Here is a 15,859-nt window from a genome sequence, read left to right as displayed (position 1 = left end):
TGAGGTGGACGAGGCTTTCTTCTGGCAACTAGCAGAAGTTGCTAGATCGCAGGCCCTGGTTCTCTTGGGAGACTTTAATCTCCCTGATATCTGCTGGGAGAGCAATACAGCGGTGCACAGACAATCCAGGAAGTTTTTGGAAAGTGTAGGGGAAATTTCCTGGTGCAATTGCTGGAGGAACCAACTAGGGGCAGAGCTTTTCTTGACCTGCTGCTCACAAACAGGGAAGAATTAGTAGGGGAAGCAAAAGTGGATGGGAACCTGGGAGGCAGTGACCATGAGATGGTTGAGTTCAGGATCCTGACACAAGGAAGAAAGGAGAGCAGCAGAATATGGACCCTGGACTTCAGAAAAGCAGACTTTGACTCCCTCAGGGAACAGATGGGCAGGATCCCCTGGGAAAATAACATGAAGGGCAAAGGGGTCCAGGAAAGCTGGCTGTATTTTAAAGAATCCTTATTGAGGTTGCAGGAACAAATCATCCCGATGTGTAGAAAGAATAGTAAATATGGCAGGCTTGGCTAAACAGTGAAATCCTTGCTGACTTTAAACGCAAAAAAGAAACTTACAAGAAGTGGAAGATTGGACAAATGACCAGGGAGGAGTATAAAAATATCGCTCAGGCGTGCAGGAGTGAAATCAGGAAGGCCAAATCGCACTTGGAGTTGCAGCTAGCAAGAGATGTTAAGAGTAACAAGAAGGGTTTCTTCAGGTATGTTAGCAACAAGATGAAAGTCAAGGAAATTGTGGGCCCCTTACTGAATGAGGGCGGCAACCTAGTTACCGAGGATGTGGAAAAAGCTAATGTACTCAATGCTTTTTTTGCCTCTGTCTTCACAAACAAGGTCAGCTCCCAGACTGCTGGACTGGGCAGCACAGTATGGGGAGGAGGTGACCAGCCCTCTGTGGAGAAAGAAGTGGTTCGGGACTATTTAGAAAAACTGGATGAGCACAAGTCCATGGGGCCGGATGCGCGGCATCCGAGGGTGCTAAAGGAGTTGGGGGATGTGATTGCGGAGCCATTGGCCATCATCTTTGAAAACTCATGGCGATCGGGAGAGGTCCCGGATGACTGGAAAAAGGCTAATGTAGTGCCCATCTTTAAAAAAGGGAAGAAGGAGGACCCGGGGAACTACAGGCCAGTCAGCCTCACCTCAGTCCCTGGAAAAATCATGGAGCAGGTCCTCAAGGAATCAATTATGAAACACTTAGAGGAGAGGAAAGTGATCAGGAACAGTCAGCATGGATTCACCAAGGGGAAGTCATGCCTGACTAACCTAATTGCCTTCTATGATGAGATAACTGGCTCCATGGATGAGGGGAAAGCAGTGGATGTGTTATTCCTTCACTTTAGCAAAGCTTTCGATACGGTGTCCCGCAGTATTCTTGCCGCCAAGTTAAAGAAGTATGGGCTGGATGAATGGACTGTAAGGGTGATAGAAAGTTGGCTAGATCGTCGGGCTCAATGGGTAGTGATCAATGGCTCCATGTCTAGTTGGCAGCCGGTTTCAAGCGGAGTGCCCCAAGGGTCGGTCCTGGGGCCGGTTTTGTTTAGTGTCATCTGCAAACATGCTGAGAGTGCAGTCCACACCATCTTCCAGATCATTAATAAAGATATTAACAAAACCGGCCCCAAGACCGACCTTGGGGCATTCCGCTTGAAACCGGCTGCCAACTAGACATGGAGCCATTGATCACTACCCGTTGAGCCCGACAATCTAGCCAGCTTTCTATCCACCTTACAGTCCATTCCTCCAGCCCATACTTCTTTAACTTGCAGATGACACTAAACTGGGATGTGTGGTAGATACACTGGAGGGTAGGGATCGGATACAGAGGGACCTAGACAAATTAGAGGATTGGGCCAAAAAAAACCTGATGAGGTTCAACAAGGACAAGTGCAGAGTCCTGCACTTAGGACGGAAGAATACTATGCACTGCTACAGACTAGGGACCGAATGGCTAGGTAGCAGTTCTGCAGAAAAGGACCCAGGGGTCACAGTGGACGAGAAGCTGGATATGAGTCAACAGTGTGCTCTTGTGGCCAAGAAGGCTAACGGCATTTTGCGCTGTATAAGTAGGGGCATTGCCAGCAGATCGAGGAACGTGATCGTTCCCCTTTATTTGACATTGGTGAGGCCTCATCTGGAGTACTGTGGCCAGTTTTGGGCCCCACACTACAAGAAGGATGTGGAAAAATTGGAAAGAGTCCAGCGGAGGGCAACAAAAATGATTAGGGGGCTGGAGCACATGACTTATGAGGAGAGGCTGAGGGAACTGGGATTGTTTAGTCTCCAGAAGAGAAGAATGAGGGGGGATTTGATAGCTGCTTTCAACTACCTGAATGGGGGTTCCAAAGAGGATGGAGCTCGGCTGTTCTCAGTGGTGGCAGATGACAGAACAAGGAGCAATGGTCTCAAGTTGCAGGGTCCAGGTTGGATATTAGGAAACACTATTTCACTAGGAGGGAAGTGAAGCACTGGAATGCGTTACCTAGGGAGGTGGTGGAATCTCCTTCCTTGGAGGTTTTTAAGGCCCGGCTTGACAAAGCCCTGGCTGGGATGATTTAGTTGGGAATTGGTCCTGCTTTGAGCAGGGGGTTGGACGAGATGACCTCCTGAGGTTCCTTCCAACCCTGATATTCTATGATTCTATGATTCTAAATGTACCGAATGCTGCCTCAGCACAGGGCATGCACTTCACTAGATGATCTTTCAAGGTCCCTTCCATCCCTACATTTCTATGATTTTATGGATAGCACAGAATACAGGGATGAGTAGGTGGGTGGACGGATGAATGGATGGATCAGTGGGTGGAGGGGTGATTGGGTGGGCAGATAGATGGATCCTGCCTGTACATGATGTAGAAATAGTTTGGTGACATTTGAGGTCTCTTCCATCCCTACAGTTCTGATTCTATCAACTATATAGAATATTAAATATATTATTAAAATTAATATTTAATGTCACATAAAGGCCTAGAAAAAGTCAGAACAAATATTAGAACCTTATTGAAAAGAATCGTTTTCACATCACCAAAACAAGATGATCATTTCGGCTTTTTCCCATCAAAAATATCAAAACTGACACTGAGAATTGGGCAGATAATGGATTTTTCTGTTCACTGGCAATTTTGGAAGAAAAAAATCATTTGGGGTCAACCAAAACATTTTGCTTGACCTGAAACTAAACATTTCGTTTGGATGTTGAATATTTTTAAACATTTTAATTTTTTAAAATAAAAGTTAAAGGATATTTCTAAACAAAAAGTCATTTTGGGGGAATTTTTTTTAGGTTTTATTTTTTCAGCTAAACAATTCAGCAAAACTGACACGCTAGTCTTCCATGAAATGATAGCCAGTTACTGCTGGTGGATCTGCAGGTTGGCCCATAAAACCAATCTTGGATCCACAGATCACATCACATTGGGGCAGATGGTTCCCAGTGTAAGGGGCAGATCCGAATTATTGAGTCAGGCTGCACGGCGTCCTTTCCTCCTTTCCCATTTCTCCATTTCCTGTTGTCTTGGCTGGGTCTCGTAACGCTGGGATCCTTCCCACAAGGTCCTTCTCCATTTCAGGCGCTGGAGGGCTTGGGTTGCCCATAACTCCTCAACGGCAGAGCAGGTGGACGAAGAGACATTTTCTCTCCATGTCTGTGAGGCAGATGAAGGGTACAGCATGATAGCAATGTCCTATCACCTTGTTTTCCTGGTGTTTGGATGAAGACCCTCATCCTGCCAAGCACCATCTGGATCCTGGCGTGCAAGGGCATCTCCACGCAGGGGCATTGGAACAGGCGGGGTCAAGGGGTCATGGCCCTCCCATTTTTTACTGGCCATAAGGGCGAGTGACGGGGGGAGGAGGTGGAGAGGAGCGAATTGGGGGGCGGGGTTTTGGGGAGAAGAAGTGGTGTGAGGATGGGGCCTCAGGGGGAAGGAGCAGTGCAAGGATGACGGCTCAGGGGGAGAGGTAGTGTGAGGGCTGGGGCTCAGAGGAAAGGGTGGTGTCACGGTGTGGCCATGGTTCAGGCACCAGTGGCCTTTCCCCCACCCCCACCCCCCCCCGCAAATTTTTGGGAGCTTCCGTCGCCCCTGTCTCCATATTCAAAGAAATCACGCACAGGTGTCTTCCATACTCACATCAATGTCCAGATGCAAATTAAGGTCTCCTGGGGCCCTGGGCTGGAGCAAGTGGGGGGCCCCGGGTCCAGAAAGTTGTCCCCGGCAGCTGTCAGAGGGTCATTTTTGCATTTGGACAGAGGCAGGCCTGCAACTCGGCAGCTGCAATGCAACCGAGCAGCTGTTTTTATGGCCCGCTCCGCTCCCCTGCATGGTCAGGATGTGGGCAATCTGACCTAGTGGTCAAAGCAGGAGCTGGGAAATCAGGCCGGGCCACGTACCGGGAGGTCAGAGTCCGAGGTAGGCCCGAGGGCACACCCAGAGTCCAGTGTGAGGAGGCAGGGTCTGGTTACGAGGAGATCAGAGGCAGGAACCAAACTTGAGAACAGAAGCCCAGATCAACACGCAGAGTCAGGCCGGGTCAGGATACCAGTGTAAGCAGGGAAATGGCCCCGCTATTGTGTGGAACTTTCCTGGCTTATACACGACCCCGGTGAAATGGGCTAACAAAAGGATCTGAGTCCTCGCTCCCACTCCCTTTACCCAGAGGCCTGCCTGACTTCGAGAGCTCCCCTTCCTCTCTCCTCGTAACCCCAACAAGGCTGGGCCCAGGATTCCTGGGGGGCTCGACCCCCAACCTTGCTGTGGTCACGTAGGGCAGGGGCTAGGGTGACCCACTCCGGGGAGCTCAATCCACACTGGATGCTTCCCTGACCCACTGATCATTTCATACAGTTCAAAGCAAATGCAATTTATTAAACAGCAACAAATTAAAAAAATTAGGGGAAAAATGGGAAGGTGAAAGGAAAACCTGTCACCCGCTCTGTGGCATGGGGACATCACAACCAGCGTCTCTGGGATGTAAGGAAAGGTCACAGCCTGTTCCTCACACGTCCCAGGCCCCTGCCCAGGCCCTGGGTGTGCTGATGCCGTAGTCTGACACTTGCTCCGGCGGTGGCCACACGCCCTCAGGCTTTAGGTGGCAGGCCCCTTCTTCCCAGTGTCAGCCCCCACCTGTCAGGGTTACGATCCCCCTCCCAGTCTGACCTGCAAGGCCCCTTGGCTGGGGGTGTCTCCCTGCGCTGGGCCCATTGCCCCTTTGCTCTCCCCAGCTGCTCACCGCACCTGGCTCCGGACGGCTCCAGCCCCAGCTCCAGCTCCACAATACCTCAGTTCAACTCGGCCTCAGCCCGGCGGCTGCTGCTCCTCTCCTGCCAGGCCCCGGGGCTGCTTTCCTGGCCCCTCTGGCTCTGGTTCCTGCACCTCTCCTCCCGGCACTGACTTGCTCCCTGGGCTGCTCCTCTGCCAGCACGGCTCTGCTCCCCAGCTCAGCTCGGGCCCCTGCTCTCCCCTTAGCTCGGCCCCGCTCCGTCTGACCCAGGCAATTCCAGCTCACAGGAAGGATGGGACCCTCCTGGCCTCTTGACTCCCTCATTGGCCTGCCCACCCTGCTGACCTGGAGCATTGGCTTCTCCCCATTGCCCCTGGGGACTGTCAATCTCAGGGTCCTGATTTCCCATCAACCCGTCCCCTTCCTTTTGGTACTGGGAGCTGGCCAAGCAAAAACCCCACTGAGTTTTAGTAAGGAGCCATCAGTCCCCTTACACCAGGAAGAGGAAGAGGACGAGGAAGGTGGAGGTTCAGGAAGTTGCTTTAGCAATGGAGAAGGTGCCATTCCAAGGGCTAATTCCTGCCAGGATTCCCGGCAGAGGACAGACGCGGGAACAAAGACTGGCAACTCCCCCAGATGCAACCTCCTGGAGCATGAGGGCGGAGGGAGTTGCCTGGATGCCAATATGTGGGGGAGCTCCCCAGATACATCAATAATGTTGACTCACAGGGACAGCCCATTTCCCTGGCATAAAAAGTGGCTCATCCTGGACGATCCCTAGTTTTGTCCAAGACACAACCGCCGGAGCCTCTTCCACTCCCGAGGGCACCCTGCCTGGAGCTACAGGTGAAGCAGGGCCATCCCAGCCCCTGTTGGGATGCCTGGCTGGGGGCATTGGGGCACTGGGGTAGAAAGGAGATAGCTGTGGTTTGGGGAGCAACATAGGGTGGTGGCTTGGGGCATCTTGCAGTTATTGGGGTGATTATGGGATCACTCAGTTTTGGAGGTATTGATGGGATAGAATGGGGGCTCTGTTATTGGGGGGATTATGGCGTGGAATGGGGCACTCAATGAAGGTGGATGGCTTGACGGTTTGGCTGCTCAGCTGGTACTTGGAAGACGTGGCTTCTAATCTCTGGTCTGGTGCTGTCACCCATGCACTTAGCAGCTCTATGCCTGACTTTCCCCATCTGTACAATAGGGATCATAGCCCTGCCCTGCCTCACCAAGGAACTGTGGGGATAAATAGGATAAAGATTGGGAGGTGCTCGGATACTACCATAATGGGGGCCAGATAGCACCTTAGATCTATCAATTGCTCTGTTATTAAGCTGGCTATGGGGGTTTTGCTCTACTCTGTTATTGTTAGAAGAGGAACTAGTGGCAGCGGGGTGGGCTCAGGCCAGCTCATGGAAATCTTTCTCATCTGGCTTGACTTTTAGTTTCTCTCCACATACCTGCCAACAGATCAGATCTTTTCATGGAACATGCCCCTGGGGGCGACTGGGACCGGACGGAAGTGGAAGGTGTAGCTGAGTTGGGGAACACTGGGCCCCCATTGCCAACAGACGATCACAGTGCGTTTCCCCCCCCCATGTTGGGCAGTGCTGTCATCTCCTGGTACAGGCAGGGCAGCCGAGGTGCAGAGAGACTGCTTGCTCATGGGAGCCTGTGGAAAAACAGGAACTCAAGCCTGGCTTTCCTGAAGCCTAAGCGTGCACCTTCCCCGCGAGGCATCCGTCCTCCTCAAGACGCTCGTGGCCAATTATTCCCTTTCAATCTCTTTCCCTGCAGTAAAGCCAGTGACTCCACCGACCGTATCCATCACCACAACCGCCATGAAGTTGTTGATCATCGCAATGCTGGTAGTCGGGGCAGCCGCAGGTAGGAAAAAGAGCCAAGTGAGAAGCCAAAGTTGGGTTGGGTGAGAAGGTTCTGCAGTTTCCCCACAGGCCCTTCCAGGAATGTCTCAGAGACGTTGCTTAAGACAGGTTCCTACTCAGGAAGAGCGAAGTTCCCAGCAGTCCCATTATCGATTTCACAAGTTGCAAAAGGGAATTAATGTATTCAGGCCTCATCTCTGATTATTCATTGTTGGTTGTAGAGAAGGCAGGCAGCCATGATTTCATAATCTGTTTTCATTCCGAATCAGGATAGAAAGAAAGAATTTTGAAATTTCTCACAATAGAAAATGTTTTTTGGGAAAAAAAATTAAATCTGTTACACTTAAATTTCGATGTCTTTAAATTTAAAGCATTTATAAAAATATATAACTTTTACAGAGCATCATTTCTAATATAATGTTCATTCTTTTAAGAAAAACGTGGAAACAAAAATTATTTAAAAAAATAAAAACAAATCAAATTAGCCCTTTCTGGTAATGTTCAATGCTCTGGGCAGACTGCCGGTCCCATGAAGCACCATGCACCACTTGGTGAGGAGAAGTTAGTGCATCATGGAAGTCTCTGGTTGTGAGGCATCATGGGAGATGTAGTTTGATTGTGGAGCCCAGTCACTACAGGAGACCGTTTCGTTTTAAACTTTTTTAAAAGAATTTGCATCACAACCAACACATTCCTGCGGAAATGATCAACTTTGACAAAATGGCATTTTCCGATGGGAAAACATTCCATCCAAAAAAGTTTGACAGTTTTAAATATTTTGTGACAGGGTCAGGCCAGATGGCTACAGGAGAGTGGTGGAAGGTAGATACATTACCCCCAGATTAAGCGGGTCCCTTTTCCCTGGGTAAAATAAGAAGGTGCTGGGGGGAGGTCATGAGGAAGTGGCCCAGGGAGTTGTAGTTGTCACACAGCTATTACAGAAGACACTGTAGACAGCTGTGATCCACAGGGCCCTGGGCTTGAACCCAGAGTAGAGGCGGGCCCAGGTTCCCCCCATCCCCCCAACTCCCTATTTGACCTGGATTGTGAGTCATATCAGAAGGGAAGGTCTTTGGTCTTGTGGGACAACAGAGACTGTGGGGATTGTTCTCCTCCCTTCCCCCATGCTCGCCAGTGATGAATTTACCTGAGTGAACGGTAGGTTTGAGCCAGTAGCAAAAGTGGCCAAACTGAGGGCTGCCATGAACCTCTGAGGCGAGCAAATCCGCTGGAAAGCACAAGACCCACCAAGGCAGCGGAGGAACTTTGTCACAATTTGTATTGCGGTCATAGGTGCTGACTCCGTGGGTGCTCCAGGGCTGGAACACCCACGGGGAAAATTTTTTGGGTGCTCTGCACCTACCGGCAGCCAAGCTCCCCCACCCTCACCTCCTTCTCCCACCCCCCGAGCGTGCCGCATCCCCGCTCCTCCCCCTCCCTCCCAGCGCTTCCCTGCCACCTAACAGCTGTTTGGCAGCGCTTAGGACTTTCCAGGAGGGAGCGGGAGGAGCGGGGATGCGAGGCGCTCAGGCGAGGAGGCAGAGAAGAGGCAGGGCAGGGATGGGGACTGTGGGGAAGGGGTCGAATGGTGCAGGGTGAGGGCGGTGCAGGGAGGGAAGAGGTGGGTCAGCGGCGGCGGGGGGGATCGAGCATCCACCAGGCAGAGGGGAAGTCGGCTCCTATGATTGCAGTAAAGACTAGAAACAGCAGTCACTGACCAACCCCCTGTTCTCCTGGGCATGTGTAAATTGTGATTTCAAGAGGTTTATAATTTGATCAAATCTAGGTGAATTTTCATGTGAACAGCAAAAGGTACTTCTCTGACCCCAGGGCCATTCCCTTGCAAAATTTCAAGTCCCTGCTGCCAAGGCGTTAGAGCACTTTAAAAAGTGGTTGGAAAATTGTTTGAACATTAAAAAATGAAGGGTCCTCCTGGGTCATTATGACCAGTCCCTGCTACCATGGGCAGCTCGGTCGTAGAAACGTATCGAGCTCCATCTTCAAACTCAGGAGGTTTTTTGCCTCCCGCTCCTGTTCCACAACTTCCTTCCTTCGATGGTTAGTAACCGTCTTCTAATCTCAGCCTAGATTTATCCATGGTGCTTATCCCCATTTGTTCTTGTGCCAACGCTGGTCTCCATCTCCTATAGATCTTCTCCCTCCCTGTTGTTCCCCCCCGACACACACACTATATTTAGAGAGAACAATCAGATGCCGGCTCGGCTTCCTTTTAGGTTAAACCAGCCGAGCTCTTCCATCTCCCCTGGTAAGATCAGCCCTTCGTTCCCATGATAATCCTAGCGCCCTTCTCGACACCTGTTCCCATTGGAATTCCTCTTTCTGGAACACGGGTGACCGGAATTGGAGGTTTTCCCAGTGGAATTAATGCTTCCCTATCCCTACTGGAAATACCTCGCCTGGTACAACCTTGGATCGTCTTCTGCTTTTGCACGGCCATGTGTGAGCGGTGGCTCATGGTCATCCTGCCACCAGCCAATCCATATGGACATGGCTGATGCCCACCCTGCCCTGATTTCAGCTGCTGTTTGCCATTCTCCATTGCAGACTCAGACTCAGAGGGAGAACGGATCATTGGAGGAAGAAACTGCCGCTTTGGCTCGCGGCCCTACCAGGTGGCTCTCCTGAGGAACGGCCGTGTCACCTGTGGCGGGAGCCTGATAGCCCCGAAGTGGGTGCTAACTGCTGCGCACTGCAGCAGACGAGGGATCAGGTAAGTCAGTGCGGGGGTGGTGGGAGAGAGGGTGATACATGGGAATAACCCACATCCCCAGTCCTTATCTTCTCCCTTGGTGTTCCCCATCCATGCCCAGGTCTCCCTCTGCACCTTCTAAATCCCAGCCCCATCCTCCTCCATTTTTTTCCAGCCCTCAAATCATTTTTGTGGTTCTTCTCTGCACCCGCTGGGGTTTTCCAGCATCCTTGTTCAGATGTGCCCACCCCACACAGGATGCGGCGTGTGGAGAGGGAAACTCGCCCCCAGGCTCGCCAGCGTTACCCCTTGTAGCATCCCACGGGTGGCTTATGTGCGGAGCTCTAGGAGCTGATTGAATGGAGCAGAGCTCCGGGAAATATTTCCCCTTGACTCCAACCTGATGCTGTTGGTTCTCAACCAGGGGGGTCTGCGCCCCCCTGCTGATTTCAGGGGGTCCATTGGGCCCTATGGCTGAAGCCGGAAGCCCTGAGTGGTGGTGCATCCTGCGGGGCTGAAGCTCTGAGTCCCAGCGCCTCCCAGAGCGCTGAAGCTACAAGCCCTGGCGCACCCTGCGGGGCTAAAGCCCAAGTGCCCCCATCCCACAGATGAAGCCTGGAGTCCCGAATGGAGGGGGGCTGTGGGGAGCTCCAGGAAATACTCAATGAGAATTTAAGCCCTGGAATGAACGCCTGGCATTCCGCAGAAGGGGAGTGCCTGAAAAACTGAAAGCAATTCAAGCTGCTTTTTTAGAGCTCTGTATTCTGCAGGTCACGCAAATAGATCTGTCCTGCCCCTCCCCTCCTTTTCTCCTCACTCTCTTTGTGTCTTATGATGAAGCTGGTATTTTTGTTGTATTTGGAAAAACTAATTAAAACATATAAATAATACGTTAAAAATCACAATGTCTCGTGTCGGCATTTTTTAAACTTTTCGATTTTCCATTCGCAACTTTTTCTTTCAAAGTGCCCTGTTAGTTTATTTTCAGAAATATTTTGCAACAACTGAAACAAGCTACTGCCACCCGATTTTTCGATTCGCTGGAAAGCACAAAACTCTTAGACCCAGATTTGACTCTTTGAAATTCTCAGTGCTCCTGCACGTTGGTTTAACTTGGAATGAGCGGTGACCCAGGACAAGGGAAAAGTAAAAATAACCGAATTAAGTTGGCCCCAAAAGTGGGTGAGGAGATAGCAAGTGTGAAAAACCAGGACGCCTTTTTTCAGGGGTGGGTTATATTTGTATATATAAGACAAAGCCCCTAATATTGGGACAATCCCGATATTATTGGGACGTCTGGTCACCCTTCCCAAAAGCCAAGAAGAAGGAATTCACGATTTTTGGTGAAAATTGCAGCTTTGCTAACACCAAAGTTTCCCACAAATTAAGGGCAAAGTCATCAAATTGTTCATTTCAGCTGTGTAAAACCAGGTGCAAGAAACAATAATGTCAACAAAATATGCTATGTACATGTGGCATGAGAACACAGCACGATATGTACAGGAATTGGGCCTGAAAATAACTGGACAAACCATAAAGTGCATGATATCATGTCAAACGGAGGATGCATGCATCAGAATAGAGTTAAACTTGAATGTAAAGTAACCAATACTTGTATTCTTTGGATATGTGGTATGCCCCATAGCCACCCCTTACACGGGACTCCGATCAATTCTGTGGAGTGTGTGCCAGTGTATGCCAAGAAAAACACGAGATCGGACGAGCTTGGAGTCGAACTGAGTTCTTGGAGAACTAAGATGACGAGGCCTCGGAAGCTACTCCAGCATCGAAAATCCATTATTGGCCCAATTCTAGTTGCTTGCCCGCTATGACCTTTGAATAGACGCCCATTGATCTCTTCCTTTGTCCTCTCTCCATGCAGCTCCCTGCGGGTGCATCTGGGGGATTATAATCTACGGGTGAAAGAACCCACAGAACAGATACGAAGAATCCGCAACTTCTTTGTGCACCCCAGTTATAACCTCTGTCCTCGTGACAATGACTTCATGCTTCTGGAGTTGGATAAGCCCGCTCAGCTCAACAACTACGTGAACACAATCAACCTGGCTACCCGTTGTCCCTCTCCTGGAACACGATGCAGTGTGTCGGGATGGGGCACCATCAGGTCCCCCCAAAGTATGGGGTGCTGGGTGTTGAGGTTGGGCTCAGCTTGGGGTGGGGGTGGAAGCTCTTTAAGGAGACCTCGTTAACGGGCTGACAAGGGTTTTTGGCTTCTCCTGGGGGAAAATTTTCATCTGAAACTATTGTTAGTGGACAACTCAGCTTCGACAACACCAAAGTGTCCCATAAATTTGGGGCAATTTCATCCATTTCAGAAAAAATATTCTCAAAATACTGGGATACAATGGCATTTTTTTTCTTTTCAAAATGTTTCCTTTTGAAATTTCCTTTCCTTTTCTTTTCAAAACAATTTTAAAATGTTACAGCCATACTTCAAATCACAATTAAATATTATAATATGACATAAAATACTGGATCTAAATGAAACGATTCGTTTGCCATTAAATGAGGGGTTTTTTTGTGGCTTTTCTGTACATCAAAAATTTCCTTTTTTGGAAAATGAATGTGGCCAGATTCCCCAGATGGGGTCAATCAGCCGCAGCTCCATTGGAGTCAGTGGATCTGTGCCAGTTTACATCAGTTGAGGGTCCTACACTAAGTTTTTTTCTCTTGCACCTTGTTCCTTACTCATGAACTCCTGTTTTTCTGTCATTGCCCAGGGCTGCGCCCAGCCATCCTGCAGTGTGCAGATGTCTATAGCGTCAGCCAGGCCAGGTGCCAGGACGTTTACCGGGGCAGGATCACGGAGAACATGTTCTGCGCTGGCGTGGAACAGGGTGGCATAAGCTCATGCAAGGTAAGGGGGCATCCCAGAGATCGGGGTAGGTGCCGGGTGTTGGAGCTGCAGTCACGTGAACCCATTTCTGCTCTTTAAAACCTTCCTGTCCGCGTGTCCCTGCCACCACCTGCTGAAAGGGATGAGCGCTGCGTGTATGTGTGTTTGTGTGTGTGTGACCCTGCTGCCCTCTGCTGGAGGAGATGGACCTGCTCTGGGTGGGTGTGTGCACGCTGGGGCCATGGCTGTGTTTTGCTGATGTCTTTGCATTGTCTCTGCAGGGGGATTCAGGAGGCCCACTGGTCTGCAACGGGCAGCTGCAGGGCGTGGTCTCCTGGGGGAAGTCTGTCTGTGCCCTGCCGGGACAACCCAGGGTCTTCGCCAATGTCTGCAAAGCTGCCGAGTGGGTGAGGCGCACCATAAGGAGGAAGTGTGTCAGATCGGACTGAGAGCTCACAGCGCGTCACGCCTGCCACAATAACCCACCAAACACACGCCCCAGCCACGCCTCTCCTCATCTCACTGCGGCACCCGGGGGATGCCAGAATGGGGGCGGGGGAGCTGGGTCGCGTGGGATTGGGATGGGACTGGGTTAAAAATGTATGACTGGTTTGAAAAGCATGAATGAGCCAGAAGATTGTGAAAACAACAAGAAGTACTTGTGGCACCTTAGAGACTAACAAATTTATTTGGGCATAAGCTTTCGTGGGCTAGAACCCACTTCATCATATGCATGGAGTGGAAAATACAGTAGCAGGTATGTATACCTAGTACATGAAAAGATGGGAGTTGCCTTACCAAGTGGGGGGTCTGTCAAACGAGACAATTCAATGAACAGTAGAATACTGAGGGAGGAAAAATCACTTTTGTATTGGTAATGAGGGTGGCCCATTTCAAATAGTTGACAAGAAGGTGTGAGTAACAGTAGGGGGAAATTAGTTTTTGTAATGACCTATCCACTCCCAGTCTTTATTCAGGCCTAATTTGATGGTGTCCAGTTTGAAAATTAATTCCAGTTCTGCGGTTTCATGGACACCATCATAGGACCTAACCACATCAGCCACACCATCAGGGGCTCGTTCACCTGCACATCTACCAATGTGATATATGCCATCATGTGCCAGCAATGCCCCTCTGCCATGTACATTGGCCAAACTGGACAGTCTCTACACAAACACAAATCTGACATCAGGAATTATAACATTCAAAAGTCAGTCGGAGAACACTTCAACCTCCCTGGTCACTCAATAACAGACTTAAAAGTGGCAATTCTTTAACAAAAAAACTTCAAAAACAAACTCCAACATGAAACTGCAGACTGGAAGCTAATAGCCATTGATGGACCTATCCTCTGTGAATGTATCTAGCTCTTTTATGAATCCTTTTATAGTCTTAGCCTTCACAACATCCTCTGGCAAGGAGTTCCACAGGTTGACTGTGCGTTGTGTGAAGAAATACTTCCTTGTGTTTGTTTTAAACCTGCTTACTATTAATTTCATTGGGTGACCTCTAGTTCTTGAGTTATGAGAAGGAGTAAATAACGCTTCCTTATTTATGAATGGATTGATAGATCCTGCAGAGACATGTGGAAATGGCAAGGTGACACTTGGAGCTTTTCCATCCCTACATGTCTATGATTCTATCGACTATATAGAATATTAAATATATTATTAAAATTAATATTTAATGTCACATAAAGGTCTAGAAGAAATCAAGCAAAATATTCAAGTTGAAACAAAATATTGCAACCTTATTCAAATGAATTGTTTTCACACCATCAAAACAGAATGATCATTTTTGGCTTTTTCTCATCCAAAATATCAAAATTGACACAGAGAATTGGGCAGATAATGGATTTTTCTCTTCACTGGCAATTTTGGGGAAAAAATCATTTGGGATCAAGCAAAACATTTCGTTTTATCTGAAACTAAACGTTTCATTTGGACATTCAGCATTTTTAAACATTTTTTTTCCGAACTAAAAGTTAAAGGAAATTTCTAAACAGTCATTTGGAAGTGCAAATTCGGAAATGTTTGATTTTTTTGGAATTTTCTTTGGGGGGGGTGTTATTTTTTGACCGAAACATTTCAGCAAAATTGACCCATGATCATCTTCTATGAAATGATAGCCAGTTACTACTGGTGGGTCCACAAGTGGCCAATAAAACCAATCCAGATTATTGAGTCAGGCTGCCACCCATTCTTTCCTTCTTTCCCATTTCTCTGTTTCCTGATGTCTTAGCTGGGTCTTGAAATGCTGGGATCCTTCCCACAAGGTCCTTCTCCATTTTAGGGGTGGAGAGCTTGGGTTTCCCATATGTCCTCAGTGACAGAGCAGGCAAACAAAGAGACAGTTTCTCTCAATGGCTGCGAAGACAGATGAAGGCTACAGCAGGATGGCGATCTCTTGGTTTCCTGGTGTTTGGACGACGACCCTCATCCTGCCAAGCACTGTGTGGACACTGGTGTGGAACGGCATTTCCACACAGGGTGCCCAGCCGGGGGCGGGGGGCCATGGGGGTACGACCTCCCACTTTTTACTGGTTGTAAGGGTGAGCAACAGTGGTGAGCAACAGAGAGGAGTGAGCGGGGGGTGGGGTTTATGGGGGGAAGAGGTGGTGTGAGGGCAAGGCCTCAGGGTAAAGGGGCAGCACTAGGCTGGGAGCTCAGGGGAAGGGGTGGTATGGGGGCGGGGCCTCAGGTGGAAGGGAGGGTGGGGCAACTGTTGAGGCATGGGTGGCCCCCCACTTTTAGGGAGCTTCCATTGCCCCTGTCTCCACATTAAAAAGAAATCACGCATGTCGTCAGATGTTCGGCTGCGTGGGTGTGTTCTCTCGGTGTGCTGCACTGGCTCTGGCCAGATAGCCCGTACAGCAGGCTCCAATCAAACTGCCCAATGAGACCACAAGACTCGGTTTTCAGTGAAGGTGTCGGGCCAGGTTTATTGTCGACAAAGCCCGGTAATAGCACCTGGCAGACTCTACGAGGATACTAAGACGTGTCTGCCCATGACAATGGACGCAGCTCAGTCAGTGGCGGGACTTTCCACTGCCCCCTTGGCTGGCCAAAGACACTCCCTCTGAGATACATCTTTATACACAGATACAAACAAATTACATATTGCCCCTGATGTATCAGGGTGCCACCCTCTGATGTATCATGGCGCCAACCATTACCTTG

General features: G+C 49.5%; 1 protein-coding gene across 1 annotated transcript; it reads left to right on the top strand.

Annotated features, from left to right (window-relative positions):
• The first annotated feature begins 7,068 nt into the window (after positions 1-7,068).
• Positions 7,069-13,129, top strand: LOC128826984 (trypsin-3-like). The gene is made up of 5 exons (XM_054010606.1): positions 7,069-7,114; positions 9,679-9,844; positions 11,706-11,959; positions 12,565-12,701; positions 12,962-13,129. Exons 1-5 carry the CDS (start codon positions 7,069-7,071, stop codon positions 13,127-13,129), a joined length of 771 nt encoding a protein of 256 aa, XP_053866581.1.
• The last annotated feature ends 2,730 nt before the right edge of the window (positions 13,130-15,859 follow it).

This window comes from Malaclemys terrapin, chromosome 21 (genome assembly GCF_027887155.1).
Source record: "Malaclemys terrapin pileata isolate rMalTer1 chromosome 21, rMalTer1.hap1, whole genome shotgun sequence".
In the NCBI taxonomy this organism is placed as follows: domain Eukaryota; kingdom Metazoa; phylum Chordata; order Testudines; family Emydidae; genus Malaclemys; species Malaclemys terrapin.
The sequence above is the reverse complement of the archived record's forward strand: the minus strand, read 5'-3'. Positions and strand labels throughout refer to the sequence as shown.